At 49.9% G+C, this 26955-nt stretch overlaps 1 protein-coding gene across 1 annotated transcript in view; it reads right to left on the bottom strand.

Annotated features, from left to right (window-relative positions):
- The window catches only part of ZZEF1 (zinc finger ZZ-type and EF-hand domain containing 1), a 1733356-nt gene that overhangs the window by 1274246 nt on the left and 432155 nt on the right, over positions 1–26955 (bottom strand). The window contains exons 20-21 of the mRNA XM_086954803.1: positions 8766–8887; positions 3115–3237 (exon numbers count right to left, since the gene is read on the bottom strand). Of these exons, the coding sequence (XP_086810929.1) occupies positions 3115–3237; positions 8766–8887 (245 nt within the window). The remainder of the gene's footprint in view (positions 1–3114; positions 3238–8765; positions 8888–26955) is intronic.

Raw genomic sequence — 26955 nt, 5'->3', positions numbered from 1 at the left:
ACCATCTCTCAGGGAAGCCAGGAAGGGTTTCGCAGCGGTCGAAGCGCGGAGGTACCCCTTCGGGAGTGATTCCAGCGCTATATAAGCACATAATTAATTAATTAAGAAGAGGCCCTAGCCAATACACACAAGGTGTTGAGGGCCCGCAAGGCAGCACTGGTCGAGGCGAACATACTGCGCCCCCAAGAGTCCAGCCAGCGGGCCTCCTGGGACGGCGGAGTCACCAGCGGTGGCAGGGAGGGAAATGCGCAAAAGTGGACTGGCAGCAGAGGGGTGGAGGGAAAGGCACGCCGGGTCACACGGCGCCGGGAGGTGTCGGTGCAGAAGGTGTTGAAGCAGAGAGGGACGAAGAGAGGTCACCAACCCCTGTGGCGCTGCCCGAAGCAGGCACATGCACCGTGGCGGCGTCCGCTCAGCCTTGGATGAGGCCTTCGCCTGTACAGAGGGCCGAGCAGGGCTCAGAGATGCGACCTGAGCCCCGGCGACCTCCCGCGACACCACAGGGACTCCCGCGGGGAGTTTGCGGCGAGGCAGCGGCGCCGTGGCCTGAAGGAGGGATCCCAAGGGGCCGCACCCCAACAGCACCACTCCGGCGGCCCCGCAGAGGGCCCCGCACGAGGCAAGGGACCCACCGACGCACAAGGAGGAGAAGACGCCAGCAAGGCCTGCAAAGTCACCGCGTATGTCTCCATCTGGACTCTCCACACCCTAGCACCGGGAAACGGTGGATAGGAGGCTGACATGCGGGGCCGCATCACCTGCGGAGAGTCCATGCGCCCCAGAAGGCCGCACGCCAGCCCTAGGGGACAAACTGCAACACTTACCCACCGATGCCAGGGAGCGACGCTCTCACGGCATCGGAGAGGGACGAGGATGATGACCACGGCCGTATCTGAAGCCGTCTGCCATGCTGATCGAGGGGAGGAGGTCGACCTGGAGAGACGCGCCGATAGAAGTTTCATTCGCCGCTCCCGCCTCGACTTTGGCTTCAACTGTTGGCACGCCTCACAATCAGTGGTGCAATGATCCTCCCCCAAACACCACATACAATTGAGATGAGGGTCCGTCGCCGACATAAGACGCCCACACGACGTGCAAGTTTTGTAGCCCGAAGACATTCGCACCCTGTTCCACCAAGACAGAAGGCAATGGTGAAGAAAAAAGGGGCCCAAACAGGCCCGCTGCAAGACCAGATCCGCATTGCACGCGGAAAAGGAAAAACTGACGTAGGAGCGGCAGGGTGGGGCTTTTGTGACCTTGCTGACGTCACGTGCGCGGACGACGCCTGTGCGGAGTTGCGTAATGCCGCCCCCGGCGCAGGGATGCTGTGGCAAAAGGTTTCCGGATCCAGTCTCACGCCAGGGGATATTTCTACGTGAAGGAATCTGCGGCTAGTAGTCTATCAGATACACAGGTTCATCAGTTATTTCATGAGACTGTAGCTACAGAAAAGTTTATGGATCCAGACTGTAACATGGCAATGATTCAAAGAAGGTGAGGGAGCGTATGTCCATTACAATAGATTTTCCTGTCTCATTGACTTTTTCGCTAGTCCAATTTTAACGCCCTCTGTTCTGCGTGCTATGCCTCCTTATCTCAGTATCTTTCCTGTTTTCAGGGGACTTGTTAATGTCCCCTCTTCTCTGTGTTAGTATATCCATTTATTGCTGCCTACTTACACCTCTGCTTCACTGTATCATGAAGGTTTCTGTGCTGTTGCTTCAGTTTACCCATGGTTTTCTCCTTATGAAGGTTTCTTTACATTTCCTAAGGTGATTAAAGAACGCTTGGCCCTATGAACTAAGAGTCAGGTTACACAAAGTGGTCACAAATTGCACACCAAGTTTTTGAAATCAGTCTCTGATTTTGCTATACAAACTATGTACTTAATAGGTCGCATGGCAAACTCCAGTAGCAGTGGGTCACAGAGAGACTTGCCTAATGAATATTACCAAGGCTAGACGCTATTTGCAATCCTCCTTCGACTCATTAAAAACACAGGGATGATATCATGCAAGTGATAACAGGGCACCACTATTGTGTTTGTAATTCCAAACGGGAAACTTTTTTTTTTTTTAGCCTGCCCATTCTCATTTTGCTGCTTTAAAAAAACATTAGAGAATACATTGGGAGGAACCGGCAATGGACCTCTAGACGACAGACTTGCCTCGAAGGTCATTCGATAGTATTCACTAGAGAGATGGATCAGTTACCATCAGTGCTAGTAACTGATCAATGGTACTATTGATACATACCACTGTGACTCGCAATTAGGCAGACGCACTCCTCTCATGGCCTCTATCGAGATTCGTAATGTAACGCAAAAATACTTTTGTGAGCCTGAACTATTTTCCCAAACACAAAATAGGTTTAATAAATAGTCAAATGATATTTCGCAGTCCCATATGCTGTGATTTTAAAAATTGGAGTGGGGTCGCAAAATGGTTTTGCACGTGTCCTTTGTGATTTTGTGTTTCCAACGTGGGAAAATACTATTTCACTCTGCTTTCTTTTGGGTGCTATGTCCAGCCTTTTATCCATCACTTAGTATTATTTTCTATAAGTGAAATCTCATTTTAATATTAAATCATGCATGCATACAGAGACATATATTTCTAAGAGGAGAAACATTCCACGCAGTTGTTAAGCATTAGGCTATATAGACACAAATGAGACTGAAACAGTGGGGAGAATCTAGATCTATAAAATGTAACTGGAGGAAAACCTCAAAAAGTACAATCAGCTACTGAGACAAAACTGCCCGGTGTGTTTGTTTAATCATTCTGCCAACCAGAGCTCACTGCAAAGGGAAAGTCTCACTTATTTATTTACATTTTTAAGCAATGTGTAACAGTTAAACGCCTCCGAAGAGCAGATGATTGCCACTACTGAACACAAAGCCCCAGCTTTGAAGCCTTGGGCATCTGTCCGGGGACCCAAGTTTTGGTTTCCATGCCAACATATGTTGCCTTAGCCTGACTCGCATATCCTTTCATTAAATTAGTTTGATCAAATTGATCTGTTTCCAGATAAAGAAATATGGTTCTGCAATGGACAACCAAGCCAACAGTAAAATCTAAGCAGAAAAAAAGAAAAATAATGTTTACATGATACCTTATTATTAATTTCCTCAGATTCCTTACATAGATCCTTTAATAATTCAGTCAGCATGCTGAACTTGTTGAACATGTCACAATAGGGAATGTCTAAAGCGCAGAAATCCAACATGAATGTCATCTAAGGAAAATTGAAAAAATGAAATTAACTGTAAAACTCTGAGGCATAATAACACACAGACATATACAGAGAACACTTAATGGGTAACATGGTTTAATATGGCCTACGAGGGGTTCATGTGACATCAACCATGACTGTGAAGACAAATGGTTTGTAAATGTCACCTGAAGCCCGAGAAGGCAATTCAGGACAAAATTATACATGGTCTCCGTTTTTTATTTCTTATATTATGTGTTTGTTTTGAAGTAGCTAGGTTTTCTTCAAAGTGCAGCCAGGAATTGGCTATGAGTGGAATGAGAATGTTTATGCTTTGATTAACTTTGTATAAAATATTAATATCAATCAATCAATCAATCAGTGACACTTATAAAGCGCGCTACATACCCGTAGGGTCTCAAGGCGCTGGGGAGGGGGGGTGCCGCTACTGCTCGAACAGCCAGGTCTTCAGCTTCTTCCTGAAGGAGAGGTGGTCTTGGGTCAGGCGCAGGTCGGACGGGAGGGAGTTCCAGGTCTTGGCGGCCAGGTAGGAGAAGGACCTTCCTCCTGTAGTCGCTCTTCGGATGCGGGGGACGGCGGCGAGGGCGTGGTTGGCTGATCGGAGGTGGCGTTTGGGAGCGTAGAAGTTGACTCGGCTGTTGAGGTAGCTCGGGCCTTGGTCGTGTAGGGCTTTGTGTGCGTGGGTGAGGAGGCGGAAGGTGATTCTCTTGTTGATGGGGAGCCAGTGAAGGTCTCTCAGATGACCGGAGATGTGGCTGGATCGTGGGATGTCGAGGACGAGTCTGGCCGAGGCGTTTTGGATCCGCTGGAGTCTCTTCTGGAGCTTGGCGGTGGTCCCGGCGTAGAGGGCGTTGCCGTAGTCCAGTCGGCTGGTGACGAGGGCCTGGGTGACGGTCTTCCTGGTCTCTGTGGGGATCCACCAGAAGATCTTCCGTAGCATGCGTAGGATGTTGAAGCACGCCGAGGAGACGCTGTTGACTTGCCTGGTCATGGAGAGGGAGGAGTCCAGGACGAAGCCCAGGTTTCGTGCATGGTCTGTCGGTTTGGGTGCGGTGCCCAGGGCGGGAGGCCACCAGGAGTCGTCCCAGGCGGAGGGTGAAGAGCCCAGGATGAGGACCTCCGTCTTGTCCGAGTTCAGTTTCAGGCGGCTGGTCGTCATCCACTCGGCTACCTCTTTCATCCCTTCGTGCAGGTTGGCTCTGGCGGCGGCGGGGTTGTTGGTCAGGGAGAGGATCAGCTGGGTGTCGTCGGCGTAGGAGATGATGCTGAGGTGGTGTTTGCGTACGATGGCCGCGAGGGGGCTCATGTAGACGTTGAAGAGGGTGGGGCTCAGTGATGATCCTTGGGGGACGCCGCAGATGACTTCGGAGGCCTCTGATTTGTACGGTGGTAGGCGGACTCGCTGTGTTCTTCCGTCGAGGAAGGAGATGATCCATTCCAGCGCCTTGTCCTGAATTCCGATGTTGCTGAGGCGCCGTATTAGGGTGCGGTGGCAGACCGTGTCGAATGCCGCGGAGAGGTCTAGGAGGATGAGGGCCGCTGTTTCTCCATTGTCCATCAGGGCTCGGATGTCATCGGTGGCGGCGATGAGGGCGGTCTCGGTGCTGTGTTTGGCTCTGAAGCCGGACTGTGAGGGGTCGAGGGATCCGTTCGTCTCGAGGAAGGCGGCCATCTGCTTGTTGACGGTCTTCTCGATGACTTTGGCTGGAAACGGGAGAAGCGAGATGGGGCGGTAGTTCTTGAGGTCGGCGGGGTCTGCTGTTGGTTTCTTGAGTAGAGCGCTGAGTTCGGCGTGTTTCCAGCTTTCGGGGAAGATGGCGGTGTCGAAGGATGTGTTGATGATGTCTCGCAGGTGGGGTGCGATGACAGCGTCGGCCTTGTTGAAGACGTGGTGAGGGCAGGGGTCGGTTGGTGATCCGGAGTGGATGGAGTTCATCGTGCGGATGGTGTCTTCTGTGCTGATCGGGGTCCAGGCGTGGAGGGTGGTGGTGGGGGGGGGTGGCTGGTCGGTCGTGGTGTGCGTTGGTTGGTTGTTGAAACTGCTGTGTATGTCCGTGATCTTGTTGTGGAAGTATGAGGCGAGGGAGTTGCAGAGGTCTTGCGATGGGGTGATGTCGTTGTTTCCTGCGCTGGGGTTGGAGAGCTCTTTCACGATGTTGAAGAGTTCCTTGCTGTTGTGTGCGTTGTTGTCCAACCGGTCCTTGAATGCTGTTTTCTTGGCGGCTCGGATCAGCTGGTGGTGTTTCCGGGTGGCCAGTTTGTAGGAGGTCCTGTTGTCCGGTGTCGGGTCCCTTTTCCAGACTTTCTCGAGGGCTCGGCAGTTCTTCTTGGAGCTCTTGAGTTCGTCGGTGAACCATGGGGCCTTCTTGCTGCCGGGTCTGCTGGGCGGGGTCCTCAGCGGGGCGAGTTCGTCCGCGCAGTTGCTGATCCACTTAGTGATGTTATCGGCGGCCTGGCTGGGGTTTGCTGAGCTGGCAGGAGGGTGTTGGCTCAGGGAGGTGACGAGCTGGTCTGCTGTGATCTTGTTCCAGCTTCTGCGGGCGGCCTGTTGCTGGTGGTGGTGGGTCGTCGTTCTCTTGAAGGTGAAGTGGACGCAGCTGTGGTCCGTCCATTGAAGCTCTGTGGCGTGGCTGAAGTCGATGTCTGTGCTGGATGTGAAGACGGCGTCGAGTGTGTGTCCGGCGAGGTGGGTGGGGGTGGACACCAGTTGCTTGAGTCCCAGGTTGGCGAGGTTGTCGAGCAGGGTGCTGGTGTTGTGGTCGTTGTTGTTCTCCAGGTGGAAGTTCAGGTCCCCCAGGAGGATGTAGTCAGCGGAGGGGAGGGCATGCGGGCTGACGAAGTCGGCGATGTCCTCGCTGAATTGCGTGCGTGGTCCAGGGGGACGGTAGATCAGGGTGCCTCTGAGGGTGGTGTTCGGGTTGGTGTGGATCTGGAAATGCAGGTGTTCGGCGCTGGTCAGGGTGTTGTCGGTGCTGGTCGTGAGACGGATGGTGTTCCTGTGGATGATGGCGATGCCTCCTCCCATCTGGTTGGCGTTTCGGTCCCTCCGGACGATCTTGTAGCCCTCCGGGATAGCGATGGCGATGTCGGGGGCTGAAGAGGCGTTCATCCAGGTCTCCGTGAGGAAGGCGACGTCAGGGGCTGTGGCGTCTAGGAGGTTCCAGAGTTCGATGGCGTGTCTGTGGACGGAGCGGGTGTTGAGCAGGATGCACTTGAGGTGGGTGCTGCTGGAGTTCGACTTGGCGGGTGCTGGTGCGAGGCAGGTCCGGGTGCAGGAGAACTTGCAGGTGTGGCAGCTGAACGGTCCGTGGGTGCGTCTTGGAGTGGCTTGGTGGCAATCTGGGAGTCGGCCGGTGTTGAGAGCGATGAGGGCGGCGGCTGAGTACGTCAGGCGGGTAGGTCGAGGTCTTCGAGGTCCAGGGGTCCTGGCGCTGGGCGCGATCCGGTCGCGGACGGGCGCAGACGGGCTTACCTTTGGCGCGCCTTCGGCGCACAATCGGCGCGCCCGCTGCGCGTGACCGCTGCGCGTTCGCACGGTCGCCATTTAAGGCGAAGTGCGCGGGTGGGCGGGGCAGCTGGGAGGCGGGAGCGGAGGAAAAAGGGGCGTGGTCAGCGGTGGTGGCGGGAAGCGGGGAGCGAAGGCGGGCAGACAGGAAGGAGAGCGCGAAAAACGGGCAAACGTGACTAGAACAAGAGGCACAGGTGCAAGAACAGGACGCTAATACAGGAAGTGAACAGGCATAAAATGATATACAAGAGCAGGACAGACGGCAGCGGCGTTAGCCGGCCACGAGGCAGGGAAAAATACAAGCACAATGGTTAGACAAAACGAGCAAAACAGACGGCAGCGGCGTCAGCCGGCCACGAGGCAGGGAAAAATACAAGCACAATAGTTAGACAAAACAAGCAAAACAGACGGCAGCGGCGTCAGCCGGCCACGAGGCAGGCAGCGAGGCAGAGGGCAAAGCGGAGTGGCACACGCAGCAGCTGGTGGCCGTGCGGCGCGGGGGTGTCCCACAAGTAATACACCAATTGGCAAAGGTGAGGGTCAGTGGCTTTAGGTGATTCTGTGGTTACAGTATTCTGCAAAATTATGGACTTACTGCATTTACCACAGAATTTATCATATTTTTTGATTTCACTAAAAATGCCATTAAATGGATGAAAACAATACTGACAGAGAACATGCCACATAATTTGCATGTGGAGATACATAACTTAGATAACCCTGCAGCATAATTTGTCTCTCTCTGTGGCACAGTCTTAATAATGTTAAAGCTCTGCAGAGTGGTTTGAGGTCTGTCATTATGATGATGAAATTTGTATTTCATGGTAATCATTAAATATTTCCTGGTTGATACCACATCATACACACAGACGCTCGAGTTCTCACATTTCCTAGCTCAATGAGGGAGTCGTTCATCAAGGGTTTTCTTTTGTTTTTATTTTGCATGCTGGTACTTGGGACCTCTGAACATAATCCACTACAAGCACCAAAAAAGAAGAAACAAAACCTGGAATGGACACGCTTCTCCTATATGGGCCTAAGGAACCTGAATGCTCTATTAATACACAAAAGAATAGAAGTTCAAAGACTCACCAACTGTGAAATACATGTATTAAAGTGCTTGTTAAACAAAGCAAACTAAGGGGCCCATTATGATCGCGGACGGACTTGAGTCCGTCCGCGACCATAGAGGAGGAGGGAACCTCCGCATGGCCTGCGGAGTTCCCTCCTGTCCAATTAGGATGTATTTTACCATTGCGGCGGGTGCGGCATCAAGCTGCACCGCCGCAATGGTAAAAATGCATACATGGCATTTGTATGCAGAAAGCGGCAGGCACCGTGCGGTGCCTGCCGATTTCTGCATACAAATGCAGGGGGGTACCATAGGTACCTCTCCATGTGCACCCCCCTCCCCCAGGGGGCCCGTAACGGGCCCCTGCAGTGAAGTTCCACAGGCTTTTCCACGGCAGAAAACCCGCCGCGGAAAAGCACTTTTTTAAACCCATCCTAATATGGCTGGCGGTGTCTAAGAGACACCGCCACCATATTAGAGCTTTTCCGCCGCGGTTGTAAGCCAACCGCGGCTGAAAAGCTGCGGACGGAAACCAGGACCCACCGGCCATCCTAATGTGGCGGTGGGTCTTTGGTGGGTCCGCTGCGGTCTTTCCGCATCCTCCGGGCCGGCAGTGGCTTCCGCCGACCCGGAGGATGCGGAAAGACCGCAATCGTAATGAGCCCCTAAGCCTCCATGCCATGAAATGACAATGTGACAAAAGAATGCCCTGAAGGGAACACAAAGTAACATCATAATGCTCTACATACCAAGCACCTTATTAAATACACAAACAAAACTAACTCGCAATGATGATTGTGATGCTGATTAGCAAGGGCCCAATGTATTTTTAGTAGCTGTAAATCACTTTGAGCTAGTCACCGTCATAACTTTAATCCCCATGTAATATTTTCAATAAATATATCTACTTCAAAAAGAATCACCCCTTCAGTCTTATCTACATTTACTTACCATTTGACGAGTTGCCATAGCAAAGACAGAATTACTTAATTTTTCAATGATCTCTTTGCCACTGTGCTGGGACAAGAGGTATTCTAAATTGCTCCTTGTACTGGAAAGAAACTGCTCCACATCTATAATGAGAAGGTATAACAAAAATAGGAAATTAAGGGTTTTAAAACGTTATTTGATGTTGAATAACATAGGAATTAGCAATCAAAATAAACTTCTGCTGACAATGAATTACCTCTGAGCACGAAAACCACCAACCTGCTCATCCAAAATGGGCAGGCAGGGCCGACACTTATCTGGCTGGTTTAAACACCTTTCTGTTACACTGAATTATCTATAATGTTCCAATACACTATCTCCAAAAAACATCCATGGCTGACTGAGGGACCTTAAATAAAAACCGTAAGAATCTCTGTTGTCATACATAATGGAAATTACATACCTATAGTTCAATGCTAAAAAAATCTACGTTTTCAGAGAATACTTAGTATAATTTTTGTTTCAATGGCTTTTAATCATAACCCCAGTTGCATTTGATAAATGTAAAATGCTGGAGAGTGATCAGAAGTATAATAAAGGATTAAAAAGAAACAATCACCTAACAACACCAAATTTACATATGAGCTGTGCTCTGAATCACTCAACTGCACGTACACCACCGGTTCATAAGGACTCATTGTAGAGTCCTTACGACCTTCAACTTTTTAGGTGAAAAGAAAATTAGTTACCTACCTGTAGTTCTCCAGTATTAGATCTTTCATAGATTCAGATGCTTGAATCAGAATAAAAAGCAGAATACCAATAACAGCACTATAATACAGTGTAAATATATATTTAGAGGGCGCTGGGAAAAAACGGTAAAAGAGGCTCACCTTACTGAAACAGATATCTTAACACTGCTTGTCCTAAAGCCGCATGAGCCTTGTGAGTCTCACCAAGGCAATGTTTTGTAAATGCATGCCTGTTGGACCATGTTTCTACTCTTCAGAAATGCTATATGGGTACCCCACCGAAATGAGTAGTAGATGCAGACACAGCCATGGTGGAATGAGCTTTGCCCTTGTCTTGAAATGGCTGGTTGATAGTTAGCAGCGTTGGTATTGGTTTGAGTTGAACATAAGGTTGTTCGGAGAGGAGCAGGAGCTCTGTGTACCAGCACTGCCAGGACTACCTGGGAACTATGAGGAGAAGTCAGCAAGGCTCTCTCGAGTTTTTTTTAGCACTCGTGGGATCAACATGATCAGGGAAAGAGCGTAAGCATACATCCCGATCATCGCACCGAAAAAGCATTTTCCCACAATCCCTGTTGAGGAAGCCACCTTGCAAAGAATTGGCATTTTCTGTTCGCCTTTGTTGCAAATAGACGAGGTTGGGTTTTCCCCACTGGTGGAACAGACTGGCTAGAATGTGAAATTCTAGTTCCTACTCGTGGTAAGGGATGCATGTCCTGCTCAGCAAGTCTGCGAGTATGTTAGAAATTCCTGGCAATGTTCTGCTTTGAGTGATATCTGATGTTGGAGACCCCAGTTCCAGATGTATGTATTGGGTCCGACAAGAACGCACTGGTGAGCATGTTCCACCTTGCTTGTTGAGAAATTACATACTGGTGGTATAGTCTATGCGTACGAGTACTGATGAGTTTTGTATCTTGAGAAAAACCGACTTTAGTGCTAATGTGATTGCCTTGAGCTTCAGTTGGTTGATGTGGAGCTTTGCGTCATCCGAATTCCATGTACTGCTTATTTATAAGTCCTAGAGTTGGACGCCGCAACCTTCCAGGGAAGCATCCGCTGTTAATATATAGTCTGTAATCTGTGCTAGGTATGAGAGACCTTTGGACAGATTCGGAATCTATGTTCACCAAGAGATTGTTAGTTTCACTGTTGGAGTTATTTGAATGAGATTGTCGTAGGACACCTGTGTCTGGAGCCATTGCTGAAACAGCTCCTCCTGGTGGACACATTTGTAGCCGGCAATTTGGAATGAGGGGAATGCAGGAAGAAATCATTCCCAAGAATGATATGTAGATCCGGAAAGAAAGTATTTTTTGTGGACAGTCTGTGTGCTAGTTGTCGAATCTTTAGTTGTCTGTCCTGCGATGGAAATGCTTTGTTCCACATTGTGTAGAAGAGCGCTCCCAAGAACATTAAAGTTGTTGTGGAACACAAGTGAGATTTCTGGTAGTTCATAGTTAGATCAAGTGAATTGCTTGGGAGAGTAGTCGTGCTATATAAACCTGGACTGATTGATTGATTGGGCTAAGCGAGGGGGATGTGCTGTTTTTTTTTTCGAGAAACTACAGGATGTGCCTTCAGGAAATCACGTCGAGCACCCACATGTCGGATGTTATCTTTGACTAGTGGTTAAGATGGTTTTTAATTCGACCTCTCGCTTGGGCTTAGGGAGGAGAAGGAGTACCAGACACTATTCTGAGGTCACTGTTTCCTGGAAGAATCTCTTCCTCGGGTACCCAATTTACATCTTGTTGCGTGTTTATAAGCAGCCGCTGGTGGCTGTCTGCATTGCAGCGGTTGACTATAGTTGGGTGGTATTGAGTTTGGCTTGGCTGATATTATTGCCTGTAGGGTTAATAACCACCTCTAAAGGAATAAGTCCCTCTGTCCCTGGTTCCCCAAAAAGGCTGCTTATATCAGGAGTTCCAAGGGACCTTTGCGGTATCTGTGCCAGCCTTGTTGGATTGTAGGACATCATCCACGTGCTAAGAATTCACCAATAATTGTCTAGTATTTTACTCTGTATCTCCGGACGTAAGGAAGTCGATTTTTGCCATCTTTGTCTAGGGAGCAGGGCCGCTCCCAGAAGTTGCCAGAAAATGAAACATCAATGGCTCAATCAATAATTTACACAGATATTCTTTCACCCTCCTATAGTATCTTCCAGGCTTCTAGCTTGGTTTTCTCTGGTAATCGGTCGGACATATCAGACCACATTTGGCAGTCATGGCGGCCTTGAATAGCGCAAGAATTTGCTACTCTAGCTGTGGTGGCCGCAATGGTGAAGGATTTTCTCCTGACATTATCAAGCCAATGACCATCTCAGTCTGGAGGAGAGGAAACTGGTGTGGATGGGGTTTTAGAGCTTCGCTGTGATGCCTGGGAAACCACTGAACCTGGTTTTGGCTGTCCATGGAAGGAGGTCGGAGAGTCCTCTGGAGCTTTGTACATTGTATCCAATTTTGGGGTGACTGTTGAAACCGTGGAAAGCAAGGCTTTTCATGGCTTTAACACCCTCCTGCCCAATAAAATCAATAATAGGGAGCGCCCTGACTGACTGTTTGGCAGGCTCTTTAAAATCGTAGCGAAAACAGTCTGCCTTTTTAGTAAGCTTTTGGTAGTACAAATCTTTTAGCAGCTCTCCATTAAATTATGAAAAATGCTGATGTCGTCTGGGGGCGAGTCTACTGGAGTAGCTGGAGGTAGAAAAGGACATAGGAATAAGAAAATCCCATTCATTGGGCACGGATACTGTGTCCTAGATTTCTCACTTTTCCCTTTCGTCATCCATAGACTGAGGATTGTTAGCTGTGGGTTGAGCTAGAACCTGTGTCAATTGTGATTGCGGGATGATAGGTGCCTCCAACAATTGTGATAGTGGCGGTAGTGGTGTTGGAGTTTGGGAGAACTGTACAGGTCTTAACGTTTGAAGTATAGGAGTGGCAGGCACAGTTGGTAGAAATCTCTGATAATAGTCCTTGAGCATACTTTGCAATTTTGTTAGCAAAGACAGACATTGGGATAGAATGTTGTTGTTGGTAAGGTTCTGAGTGCGCTCTTGCAGAGTAATAGTCCTGATAGTGGTCTTCGTCATCTTCAAAATCCTGACATTTGACATGGAGTTGGGACGGACTGCTAGGTACTCCAACTGTACCATCATCATCAGCATACTCATCTAGCAGGTTGTCAAGAGAATATGGTTAAACCTTACTAGGAGACGTATGCACTGGAAGAATTGTTGTAGATGATTTTACTTTTACAAGAATCCAAGACAAAGGTGGAAATTTCATTTCTGCAAGTGTTGAAAGCCTCCACAGTGAAGATTTCTTCGTCAACAGTAACTTTGTCATCGGCGGTATCGTCGATGGTATGGTCACTGACGGTATTATTTTCAATGCCATCATCAACTGAGTCAATGTCGACTATCGGCATCAACAACGAGCCTATCGTCGACGGGAGTGTCAAAGGTATCCTGGTCAACAGGAGCATTGCTTGCTTCATCGTAGACAGTATCAATGTCGACGAGTCCTGCGGCAAGGTGAGTCAGGTTTACAGCCAGAGTGACAGTGTCGGGAATTAACTTATATCAAAGTGACAAAGCATCAAGGCTTGCAGGTATGGGAGAAAGCCAAGATAAAGAGACTGGAGGAGGAGGCAGGGACTCAAGATACAAAACATCAGAGTTAGATGGTGTGGTAAATGGAAACCATGCACTCCAAGAGGAGTTGTCGCATTTGCCCAACAGTGTCATTAGAAATCAAAAAGCATTCCATTTAAACGCCTCATCTTGATACTGTTTTAGTACTGGCAGTCTTAAAAACACCGTGCTCCAAAGCTCCAAACTTAGGGCCTCATTAGGATCGCGGACGGACTTGCGTCCGTCCGCGACCCCAGAGCAGGAGGGAACCTCCGCATGGCATGCGGAGTTCCCTCCTGTGCAATTAGGATGTGACCGCCACCCTGGCGGTCACATCCTCTATTTTTAACATTGCGGGGGGTGCGGCTTCAAGCTGCACCCGCGGCAATGTTAAAAATGCACGCTTTGCATTTGCATGCAGTAAGAGGCAGGCACCATAGGTACCCCCCATGTGCACCCCCCACGCCCCCCTTCACCTAGGGGGCCCGAAACGGGCCCCCGCAGTGAAGTTCCGTATGCTTTTCCACGGCGGAAAACCCGCCGCGGAAAAGCATAATTTACAGGCCATCCTAATATGGTGGACGGTGTCTGGAAGACACCGTCACCATATTAGAGCTTTTCCGCCGCGGTTGTAAGCCGACCGCGGCGGAAAAGCTGCGGACAGAAACCAGGACCCACCAGCCATCCTAATGTGGCGGTGGGTCTTTGGTCAGTCCGCTGCGGTTTTTCCGCATCCTCTGGGCTGGCGGTGGCTTCCGCCGGCCCCGAGGATGCTGAAAAACCGCAATCATAATGACCCCCTTAGTGCAGGAATTATAGGCAGATAATGGGCAGCACCAGACCTACTCCGTTAGGTTTTTTGCACTGTGCTTGTGAAATCTACTGTTTTAATATAAAATTAAAAGAGGCTTACATCCCGTCCCGTCTCTGTCCTGGCTTTTCATTATATTATTTTATTTTATGATTTTATTATTCATCACATAGGAGAAACCGATGCATTACCAATGCTTGTTTAGGAAGTTGGGACATTATGTCTTGTCAAGATATGCAGGTATTGAAAGAAATAATTCTTCTTTTAGGTCAATTCCTTAGATAAACATTTGAGAGGAAGAAATTTGAGCAGAGCTCATAGGGGACTCCCTACACACTGTGCAGTAGAAAATCTGAAGGCCTTAGCCTCTCTGTGGAGTCTTCTAGAGGGTGCTGGTCCCTGATTGGCTAATGTTTAGAGTTTGGTCCTTTAAAAAAAGAATAAGGAAATATAGGCTATAGAACATATGGTGTATTGTCATATTGTAGTGGTACATATTGCTTTATTATAGTACTGTGGAACTTCCACTTTGGTGACAGGAAATGATTCAAGGATGTGAATCTATGAAAGATCCAATTCTGGAGAAACTAAAAATCTGCACCAAGTCTTCTCACTCTATACCCAACAATCAGCAACATCTTGCACTTTAAAACTTCAATTTTGGAGTATGGGTTAGCTCATAGGTCTGATGATGAGGTCTAAGAATATGCAGAACAAACAGACTAGCAACATCACAGCAGTGAACTACAATGTTAGAATCCAGTTATCCACACTAATTGCGCTCTTTGAAAGCATGTACGACAATAAGTTATACTCTGATGAGGCCCATCAGAACAGTTCTATAAAATAAACCTTCTTATTAACAGTAAATCAACTCAATAACTGAACTGTAACAGGAGACCACCCCACCATCCCCAATCATACTGAAGATGAGTGGGAAATTATGAATGCCAGGAAGATTACCAAGAACAAATATTGTAGGTACAATGATTTTCATTACCATTAGTACCAGAAGTATATCAGGAAATTCAAAGATACTGGAATTAGGACTGTGCAAACTTTTATTCCCAGTAACATGGACAAACTAATCCAAGAGAATATCCATCACAATATTGGGTAAAACTCCTTCAGGCAACCCCAATCCTTAATCTATGGTATCACCAATTATGAGTTCAAACAGGGTGTGCAGAAACTCTGAAAGTGGAACAGGAGAAAAATAAATAATAGCACCTTTGAGGATCCCTCAGCAGAGTGTAGGTTATGCTGGTAATATGAAGTGCATTGAGATATTATTTGTAAATAATACCCAAAATGTATGCTCTCTCTTTTGAACCACCACAGCCCTCTGTGTCTGGTGTTTCATCTATTGCCCTACAAGGTGTCAAGTAGTGTAATAGCCCAGCTGCATGTATCTAAAAGAAAATTTTATTCGAAGAATTATCTTGTTGTCTTGAGATGAAAACTGCATGGTATCTATCCAGAAATGAGGTGTTACTTCACACCTCTTTGCAGCTATCCAACTGTTTAATTACAACAATGAATGTCCAGTATTATCAGCTTACATCAAAGTCGAACAGAGACTATCAGAATCTGCTTGGTACTGCCTCTTCTGGGTGAGTCCCTAAAGCTTCTTAGAATTACAACAGCTTCCCTCTATTAACTTGCCTCAAATTGTTGTTGTTTAGTTATTCTCCACAGAAGACCTTCTTTTCATTGATGCCAATGATACTGGATGTCTGCTAAATCAGGATGATCTCATCAAGATAAGCGGGAACAGCCTTCTGGTGAATGCCACTGAGATTAGGGACTCATTAATATAGGTAAAATGTTGCAAAACAAGGAGGGCTCGAAGGCTGATACTATCAGAACTACCATGATAATTCAAATCCTTGGCGCTGTTTGGAGTTTTAAGGTGTAGTGCTGAATTGACCCAAAAGAGGAGGGCTAATAAGGGGAGCTAGGAATCATTACCCTTGGGTTCAACCAATTTATATGTTGTACGGGAAGTTCGTTTGTGCTCTGTTCCCGAGAATGTTTGTGTAGTGTCTACTTTGTGCTTTTGTACTAAATGCTCTATAGGTGGTTGTACTAAATGCTCTATAGGTGGTTGTATGTCCTCACTCTCAGTTTCATGTTTGCTTCCATCTAGCTGTGGGTTGAAGTCAGGGAAGTGCCCATGCTTTATAACTTACTGGCACTTTGGGTGGGTATGCAGAAATGAGGGATGCATCTTGGGATACTGGCTTTGTCACTGGTGTGTAGAGGAAACCTCACTGTCCTAACACTCGTTCTGCTTCTCCCACTGGCATTGTGGGCTTTTGAATAAGGGTAAACATGTCTACTCTCATCATCTGGCACTATGAGGTACAACTGGAGGGCTCAAAATTTAGGACCAGTGTTGTTGCATACCAGTGGGCTGCAAAGCTGAAGGGCTCAGAAGTATAGTATGAATTCCTATTAGTAGGTCAGTGGACAACATTTACTCACGGTTCGAAGGCTGACACCAGTACCATGGACACAAGGGTCAAAAAGCACTAGCTGTATCTTTACATTTGTTCCCTTTAATCAACTCTGCTATGGCTAGATGAGAAAGAATGAGAAATGCACAAAGTAGACCTGTAAGCAGTAAGAATAATGCTAGACTGGTCCTCCCCTCCAGAGTCCTCTACTCTTGAGGATAGATTGATGATGGGTACTTGCCGGACAAAGTCATCTCCCTCACGTACAAAAAGCTCATTCACAACACTCCAAACCCCTTAATATCACTGAGGGAAAGATGGGGGCGAGATGGCCTCGAGTTAGATGACGAAATGGCAGGAAACACTGTCCTCTCCTAGGGAGGTTGCTATCTCATGCAAACTGAGACTTGTCCAGTTGAAAATTTTACACTGAATCTACAACTCTGGCCCAAGGCTGGTGTTGATGGGTTGGGTTGAAGAAGGATTGTGTAAGAGACAATGTGGCTTAGAGGGCTCCTTTATGCATATTATTTGGGAGTGTGTGCGGACTCAAGACTACTGGAAAAAAATACGCAAATGTATAACGCTGTCTGGGGAGTGGTAATTCGACCAGAAGCCAAGGGATGCCACCTAAATGTGGGGACACCAAGGGCAAACTTTGGGCAACTCTTGGCCAAATGAACAAGTTACTTACCTTCGGTAACGATATATCTGTAAGAAACATTAGTTAGTGTTAGATTCCTTACCTTAGAATATCCCCAGGCGTCAGTCTGGATCCGGAAACTTTTGCGTAGCAGTACCCCTGCGCGTCGGTAGGCGTCGTCTGCAGGCGTCCCCTGCGGCTCCGCGTCCGTCGTCGGCGTCGTGCGCCGTGATGACGTTGCTGGAGTATATAGACGCCGCCTCCGCGCGCTGACGTCAGTTCTTTGTACACAGCTTTTCCGCGCCAGGAGACGCAGAGCCATGAGAGAACCAACACTGGTGCCATGTAAAACTAGGGCCCTGAAAGGGATGTCCTTAACCCTAGGTATCAGTTCGCAGAACGGAGAGGTTGGATGGGTTCGGTAAGGAATCTAACACTAACTAATGTTTCTTACAGATATATCGTTACCGAAGGTAAGTAACTTGTTCATCTGAAAGAAACACGTTAGTGTTAGATTCCTTACCTTAGAATAGATACCCCAGCAATACCAACCCCGGTGGTGGGTCTGCGAACCAATACATTCCTACACCAGAAAGTCCTGGAGGACAGAACGGCCAAAGAAGCCATCCCTCCGGACTTGACTGTCCAGGCAGTAGTGCCTCGCGAAAGTGTGCAGCGAGGCCCACGTAGCCGCCTGGCAAATGTCCTGCAAAGGGACTCCCCGGCCCAAGGCAGTAGTAGCCGCCGTGGCCCGAGTGGAATGGGCCCTCAGCCCAACAGGAGGCTCCTTCCGAGCCAAAGAGTAGCACGCTTTGATGCAGAGAACGACCCATCGAGAGATAGTCCGTTTATGGACCGCCCGTCCCTTCTTCGCACCCACGTAGCCAACAAACAGTTGGTCATCCACCCGGAACTGGCGTGTGCGATCCATATAAAATGAAAGCGCACGTTTTGGGTCCAGACGATGGAGCCGCTCTTCATCCTTTGAAGGATGCGGAGGCGGGAAGAAGGAAGGGAGGGTGATGGACTGCCCGATGTGAAAGGCCGAAACAACCTTGGGCAGGAAAGAAGGTCTAGTCCTCAGAACCACCTTGTCAGGATGAATGGACAAGAAAGGAGGTGTGACAGAAAGAGCCTGGAGCTCACTCACCCTCCTGGCAGAGGTGATGGCGACCAGGAAAGCCGTCTTCAAGGTCAGGAGACGGAGAGGGCAAGAATGAAGAGGCTCAAAGGGAGCACACATCAGAAAGGTCAGAACCAGGTTCAAATCCCACTGAGGCATCACAAACGGAACAGGTGGAAACATGTGAGTGATGCCCTTCAAGAATCGAGTTACAATCGGGGATTTGAACAAAGAAGGCTGATCAGGAAGCCTTAAAAAGGCTGAAAGGGCAGAAAGGTAGCCCTTGATAGTGCCCAGAGCAGAGCCCTGCTGGGCAAGAGAGAGAAGAAACAGAAGAACCTCGGAAAGAGGGGCAGAGAGTGGATCCACAGCCTTTGCTGTGCACCATGCCACAAATCTGTTCCACCGACAGGCGTATACCGACTTAGTGGAGGGACGCCTGGCTGCCAGAATTACATCACAGACTTCAGGAGGCAAGTCAAATGGCCTCAACTGCCGCCGCTCAATCTCCAAGCATGGAGGTGGAGACTGGACAGGTTCGGGTGGAGAACCGTCCCCTGCTGCTGGGACAGAAGGTCCTCCTGAAGGGGCAGGCGGATCGGGGGACCGACTGACATGCTGAGTAGCTCGGGATACCAGTACCTTCGAGCCCAGTCCGGGGCCACAAGGATGACTTGGGCCCGGTCGTGCCTGATCTTCTTCAGCACTCTGGGCAGAAGTGGTATAGGCGGAAAGGCGTATAACAGACCGCAACTCCACTCGCGCCGAAAGGCGTCGCCGTGCGAGTGCCGTCTTGGAAACTCCAACGCGCAGAACTGATGACATTGCGCGTTCTCTTCTGTGGCGAATAGATCTAACCAAGGCTCTCCCCATCGCAGAAAGAGACCTTGCGCCACGTCCGAGTTCAGACGCCATTCGTGATCCATCGAGCACCGACGGCTGAGTTCGTCCGCCCTGGCGTTCAGGGAACCTGCCAGGTGTTGAACCGTCAGAGTCACGCCCTGACGTCCCAGCCATTGCCAGAGGCGCAGAGCCTCCTGGCAAAGGGTCCACGACCCCACTCCGCCCTGTTTGTTGCAGTACCACATGGCGGTGGTGTGGTCGGTGAACACCTGCACCACACTCCCGTTGACAAAGGGGAGGAATGCCTTCAGTGCCAGACGAATCGCCCGCAGCTCCAACAGGTTGATATGGAGCCGGGACTCCGCCGGAGACCAGATGCCTCTGATCTCTGCCTCTCCCAAGTGGCCACCCCAGCCCTGGAGGGACGCGTCCGTCACGACAACGTGCTCCGGTTGGGGAAGGGAGAGGGATCTGCCTCTGACCCAATCGCGGTCCGTAAGCCACCACTGCAGTTGTCTCGCAGCGCCCTCCGAGATCAAGACGTGGTCGGACAAGTTGCCCTGATGCTGGGCCCACTGAAACTTCAGGTCTCACTGCAGAGCCCGCATCCGCCACCGGGCGTGATGCACCAGAAGGATGCAGGAAGCCATCAGTCCCAGCAGCCGCAGCGTCAACCTGACCGAAACCCGGGATAGCGGCTGAAAGATGGGAATCAAAGCCTGAATATCCCGGACCCGCCGTTCCGGAGGATAAACCCGAAACTGCGCCGAGTCCAGAACTGCTCCGATGAAAAGGAGCTTTTGAGAGGGACACAGGTGTGATTTCGGCACATTGATGGAGAACCCCAGGTCGTGCAAGAGGTCTGCCGTCATCTGAAGGTGGTGGACGACTGTCTGGGGCGAGCCCGCCTTCAACAACCAGTCGTCTAGGTAGGGGAAGACTGAAACCCCCAACCTGCGCAGATGGGCTGCGACCACCGCCATCACCTTTGTGAACACCCGTGGGGCGCTGGTAAGGCCGAAGGGAAGCACGATAAACTGAAAGTGCTCCTGGCCTACCGTGAACCGCAGGTAACGCCGGTGGGCCGGCAGGACGGGGATGTGAAAATAGGCATCCTGCAAGTCCAACGCTACCATCCAGTCTTGCGGGTCTAGAGCAGCCAAGACCTGAGCTAACGTCAACATCTTGAACTTCTCCTTCCGGAGGAAGCCGTTGACGTTCCTTAGATCCAAGATAGGACGTAGGCCCCCCTTGTCCTTCTTGGGTACCAGAAAGTAGTGGGAATAGCAACCACGCCCTACTTCTGGCCCAGGAACGCGCTCGATGGCCCCCTTGGCCAAGAGGGCCGTAACTTCCTCCTGCAGAAGTGCCAAGTGGTCCCCCGACACACGGTGGTTCTGCGGTGGCATGGCTGGAGGAGGGGTCTCGAAGGGGAGGGAGTAGCCCCTTCGGACGATTTGCAGCACCCACCTGTCCGAAGTGATCGTGCGCCAGCGAGCGTGGTGATGGCGAACCCTGCCACCCACTGGCGTCACATGGGGCCGAAAGCACGGACTAGGAGGATTTTGAGGCAGATGCTGCGGGGGAAGGTGTGGTCTGACCCCGCCGTTGTCCCCGACCGCCACCACGGCGGTTTCCACGGCCGCCACCGCGTTGAAAGGATTGTTGCGGCGCGTGGCTGGCAGCACGTGTGGGGGCGCCCCTTCCTTGGCCACGAAAGGGGCGAAACGAACCCGGTTGCTGACGCTGGGTCGAGAGACCCAAGGACTTGGCCGTGACCCTGGAGTCCTTGAAGCGTTCCAGCGCGTGGTCCGCCTTGTCACCGAACAGGTGACAGCCATCGAACGGCATGTCCATCAATGTATTCTGGACATCTGCCGAAAAGTTGGCGGATCTCAGCCAGGCGTGGCGACGAATCGCCACCGTCGTGGACATCGCCCTGCCCAGCGAGTCGGTCGTATCAAGACCACACCTAATCGAATACTTAGCTGCATCTCGGCCCTCAGCCACAGCCTGACCGAGTTTTGCCCGCACCTCCATGGGGCATTCTGGCAGCAGTTCCGCGACCGTATCCCACACAGAGTGGGTGTAGCGGCCCAAGAGGCAAGCGGTGTTGCAAGACCGCAGGCCCAAACTAATGGACGAGAAGACCTTCTTGCCAAACTGGTCATACCTCTTGGATTCCCGGTCGGGCGGGGCCGACGGGAATGCGGACTGGGAGGTCGAGGCCTGGATCACCAGACTCTCAGGAGTGGGGTGGGTAGACAGGAACTTGGGGTCGTCCGGACAAGGACGGTGGCGCCTGGCCACGTTCCGATCAACAGGCGCACCTGAAGCGGGCCTGGACCACGTGCCCAACAGAACGTCTGACAAGGCTTCATTAAACGGCAGCAGTGGCTCCTGTAGGCATGACTGCGGTTTGAAGACCTCAGTGAGGATGTTAGGCCTCACGGCCGCGACGGGGAGCTCAATGTGTAAGGCCTTGGCAGCCCTCATCAGCACCACTGAATATGCAGCTCCCTCCACCGATGCCACGGAAGGAGGAGAGACCAAACCAGGGTTAGGAGAGTCGTCCAGACCACTGGCATCCCCCAAGTCACCTGTCCAGTCCGGGTCATACTGGCACTCGCGTGACAGAGGGTCCTCGGACCCCTCCCAACCTTCACCGAACTCTTCATCCTCTCCGTATTCGGAGTCAACGATGTAGACCGGCTCCTCGGGGTTCATGGGCCCCACCGGCGCCGAGCCGGCGTCGAGCGACGCCGGTCCGACTCCGCGTCCGGCGTCGGGGAAGGTAAGGGGACGGCGCCGCCCGGAGCCGGCGTCGGAGCCCCGTTGCCGGCCGGAGAACCGGCGCCGCGCGGGGACGGCGTCGGGGGTAACCCCGATGGTAACGGCGCCGGAGAGGCCGGAAGACCAGCCGGCGCCGATCCCGAAGGCCCTTGCGGCGCCGGGGTCGGAGCCGTCGGCGGCGCCGGGGGCCGGAGCACCCGACGGCGCCAAGGCAGGGACACCCGAACCGCTAGGGCCCCCAGACGGTGGCACTGGGCCCGAAGGCGCCGTAGGCCCCGTCGGAGAACCGAGCGCCCTCATGGCCATGAGGAACGCCTCGATCTCCTCAGGCGTCGCGCCGTGCCCAGGGACCGGAGGGTATGAGGCAGGCCGCGCCGGCGACTCTCGCGGAGCCGCGGGGTTGGGGTCACCCGAGCCCCCGGCCGCATCGCGCGAGCGTCGGGGGGGAGTCGGGGGTACGATGACGACGCCCCGACTTCTTGTGCTTCTTACCTGATGAGCCCGACGAGTGGTGTCGACTTCCGGAACGCTCGGCGCGGCTCCGCGACCGCTCCCTCGAACGCTCTCTCGACCTCCGGCCGGACCGACGTGGGGCCGACACCCGGAGCTCCAGTAGCTTGCGGGACCGCTCCCGCCTAGCCTTGTTGGTGAGGGCCCGGCAGTCGACGCAGGAGTCCACGTCGTGGTCGGGGCCCAGACACCGGAGACAGAGGCGGTGATGGTCCGTGACCGACATCGTGCGTTCACAGTCATCACAGTGCTTGAACCCAGGCATCCTATCAGGCACAAAGAGTGAAATAACAATTCGAAAAACTTGGTCAAAAGACCGGAGTACTGCTCTTCGGATCTGCGCTTACTGGCGCGGAAAAAAGAAGAACTGACGTCAGCGCGCGGAGGCGGCGTCTATATACTCCAGCGACGTCATCACGGCGCACGACGCCGACGACGGACGCGGAGCCGCAGGGGACGCCTGCAGATGACGCCTACCGACAGGCAGGGGTACTGCTACGCAAAAGTTTCCGGATCCAGACTGACGCCTGGGGATATTCTAAGGTAAGGAATCTAACACTAACGTGTTTCTTTCAGATGGTGGCCAAACGGAAAATTGCCCGTCTGTGGGGAGCGGCGGCACCACCAACGCTTAGTGCCTGGAAGGGAGATATGGACTGGTGTATGGTAAGGGAAAATATTGTATATGTAACATGTGGCTGCCACCGAAAATGGATAGCAGTTTGGACTAATTGGAATGTGTATTGTGGCAATGTCTGTGAACCCCCACTTGTCCCCGCCCTAGACGAACCGTTATCGCCTTGATATGTATGATCAGTGAGCCTCTTACCCTGCCATATGTGCACATTTAGCGACTTGCTTGTATTCATGAATCTCGAGTAACTAACTATGCAACCAATCTGTTTTTTCATACTAATATTGCACATTTTACACTACACTGGGTGTCCCAGAGACGCTTGCCTATGTGTTTACTAAAAGGTAATACGCTTGCCACCTAAAATGACTGCTGCTGCTACGCGGGAATTAGTCTGCGCATGCGTCGGTCATACCCATGTGATGTGACGTACTCGCAGTTCTGGTGGGAATTTATTGCTCATGCGCAATGCACTTACAGATGGCTGCTTTATGTTCTCACATGCTCTGAGCTTGCATTGCCGCTTTTGCAAAGCTGTTTGTTCTGCACTTACCCTAATGCAATAGTTATTATAAAGTAAGGGATATAGTATAGCCATTTCATGGTATACAGTGTAATCTTTTATTCTGTGTTTCTAAATTATTTGCGCTTGCTTTTCATGTATCGTATTCTTTGGGCCTGGGAGGTGCTTACTACACCATTTTGGAAGCCCGTATGGTACCAGTCACATGATGGGGGAAAAGAAAACCATGCAGCAGTGGAACCCAGCCAGCTGGCAGCCTCGGCTAAGATGCTCCTGGGAATCGACCTGTAACCCAGCAGGACGAAGCTGAACTGTACCTGAAATTGTTACATTTGTAATAAACTGTGGTATACTCTATTGTTCTCTGTAAAATATATGCCATGGGAAACTAGAATGTAAGGGGTGGGTACGAAAACTGAATATTAAGCCTGAGAAAGTCTAAAATTTAGGTGGTGTGATGACTTAACCTCCTTCTTTGTCCAATCAGAATTGGGGATCCTTTCACTTGCAGCATTTGGGGGTGGTACACTGACCCGAAAAACAGTATAACTAGCCTAAGTTTAGCTAGAGAAATTGTCCGACTTGTCCGAATAGCTGACCTGTCACTGACCCAACGCACTCTATAGGTGACTGATACAGAGAGCTGCGGAGCACTCTGTCCGTATTTTTCCACAGACCCAGTCGGGGTTTTAGGAAACCTAAAGTGCTGGCGAAGCACTTTGCTGGGAGATTCGAGAACCCAATCGGGGTTATTGGCAGAATCCTTGCAGAGAGGCAGTAGCGCAGGCGTTGCAACCGAAGCTGCGGGTGTTGGTCGTACCTTTTGGTGAACCCGGTCCTGATCCAAATTCTGGGGTTATCCTGTCCTAACTGTCCACGAGCTGTACCTGCTCGCCTACTGGCAACCTAAGGCCTTGAGGTTTTTTCCCGTCTTTCCAAACTGACCCGTGGCCAGGATTGGTCTTCATTCTACCTAGGTAAATATAAGTCTGTGTGGGTGTTCGTTTTATCTAAACTTCCTTCCTAAAGTCTCGAATAAAACATAATTGCATACGTTCCTTTTCTTCCCCTGTCCTCTATAAATGAGATTTTCATGCATTTTGTCTATTAGCATGTTCCACTTTCTACCCACCTTTAGACAAATACTAAATTGTTTGCATATATAGTTTATATTCCATTCTTACCCTCCCTATAGTTAATAAGTACATCTAGATAAATCAAATTGCCTAAGTTTCGTTTCCTTTGAACCGTTAGTGAATTTCGAAAGTCTACTTTGATTTAGCATGTTCCCTTTCTTTACCCGCCTTTAGTGAAGTTGTGAAAGTCTGTTAATCTAAATAGCATGTTCCTTATTTCTCCTTCCCTTTATTTTTCGATTTCTAAATGATTCTTACCCTCATTCATAGCTATACGATATTTCTAATTCTAGTTATAGACAGTTTGATCTGTGTAAATCTTTGGCTCATGGCATATGATGATGATGATGATGATTAGATAAAAGTTTTCAAAACTTCTTGGGTCTGTGGTTATTATAAAGAGTACAATCATTATTAAAATTGTATATTGTATTGTGTTGTCTACTTATTCCACAGCTAGCTCCTTGATCCATTGTGATCTTAGGTACCTGTGACGAGGATTGGTAAGTCAGGTACACGAGAATAAACAGAAAGGAAATTAATTGCTGATAGTAGTGTGTAGTTTACCTGATTAAAGTGTAATGACAATATTTTATGGGCCCAAGTGTGCATTATTTGGTAACAAAGTTAGTCGGGTGACCTGCGCGCTCTATCAATACTGCTGCAACCAATGCTTAATTGTAAGCGATGACCAAAACCTTTTTGTTTAATAAAAACAGTAAAAAAAAAATTTTTTTAAAGAATAATGTGTGAAAAGCTCCAACAATTACTTTTTTGAGTGCCTAAAGATCAACATATGATCTTCCAATAAATTGTTTGACATAGGCGCTACACCCACTGAAAAACCCATGCCCTCTTATAACAGAGCTTGTAGAATTGAATCATGATAATGTTTCGATGATATATTTTTAACTCCCACGGTACACTTTCCTTTATGTTTGGCGCCTAAGGCAAGCCCGTCTGCGCCCGTCCGTGCCAAGGCCGCGCCCAGCGCCAGCCATGCTGCTCTTTTCACTAGCAGGAGTACCCCCCTTCTGGTTGAGGTTCCCCTCCATTATTCCCGGGAGACCTTGCTTAACATAGGCGAGCATGCCAACAAGGGACATCTTTAATTTACGGAGTATGCTCTCCCGTTGAGTGACTTTGTGACTGGGGGCATCTTTTCTTGTGGGCTTAACGTGAGGTCTCTGCCCAAACACAAAGTGGAAATTCAATTATTGGTGGAATCACATCAGCTATATGCCCTATTCATTACCGAGACCTGGACTCACCTCGACTGTGAGATCGATCTGGGCTGGGCTTGCCCGCAGGACTACAAAATTCTTCACCTCCCTAGACCTAAAGGTCGTGGTGGTGGGGTGGGGGTCATCTATAGGGCTTCCTGGCAAATTGCGACCATCGATATGGACCCGGTTAATGGAGTAGAGCTGCTTGGCCTATCCATTAATAGTTAATCTGGGGTTATCTTCACTGGGGTCATTTGCTATAGACCACCTGGGACCTTTAACGCCCAGCAACAACATTCGCTGCTAACCACCCTTACTAATATGGCTGCCTCCCATAACAAATTGATAGTCCTAGGGGATTTCAATTTGTGGCTGAATGGCTCTTTGGATGCCGGGCTGCTCAATCTTCTCCACTCTTGTGAAAGTATTGGCCTCCACCAGCATTTCATGGAAGCCACTCGCAAGGATGGACACCGACTTGACCTTATTTTTTCGGTCCCCCAGTTAGTGTACTTGGGAGAAATTTTGCCCATGGATTGGACTGATCATTTCTTACTCAAATTTTATGTTAATAGCAGTGGTGTCCGAACCCAGGCACCAGGTGTTACTACTGAATTTTTTTGTAGGGACTGGAAAGCCCTTAGGCGGCTGGGATCCCCTGATTTGGTATTTAAGGTTGGAGACAGTTTTTCCCCAGATAATCAGGTTGATGAGAACTACGCTTCATTGTGTCATAGGATCACCACGATAGTAGATTCTCTCGCCCCATTAAAAAAAACGTAGTTATAAGGGCAGAGCCTCGGCTCCTTGGTTTAATGAATCCTTAAGGGCCTTAAAACTAGCCTGCAAACAGGCCAAGAGGAAATGGAGGCAAGGTTATAAAGATTCTAGCAGACAGCTTTGGAAAGCTAAACTCGCCGTATATAAGACCCTGATTCACAAATCCAAAGACTACTTCTGCTCTACGATTTGCAGCGCCGCAAATAGCTCTAGGAGCATCTTTCGTATTCTGAACAGTTTAACTAGCCCTGACTGCTCTAAGAAGTCGATTCCCCCCCACGCAGGTACTCTGCGATAATTTGGCTTCGTTTTTTAAGGAAAAAATTGATACCATCATT

This window comes from Lissotriton vulgaris, chromosome 2_1 (assembly GCF_964263255.1).
Source record: "Lissotriton vulgaris chromosome 2_1, aLisVul1.2, whole genome shotgun sequence".
In the NCBI taxonomy this organism is placed as follows: domain Eukaryota; kingdom Metazoa; phylum Chordata; class Amphibia; order Caudata; family Salamandridae; genus Lissotriton; species Lissotriton vulgaris.
This window is presented reverse-complemented; position numbering and strand designations above follow the sequence as displayed.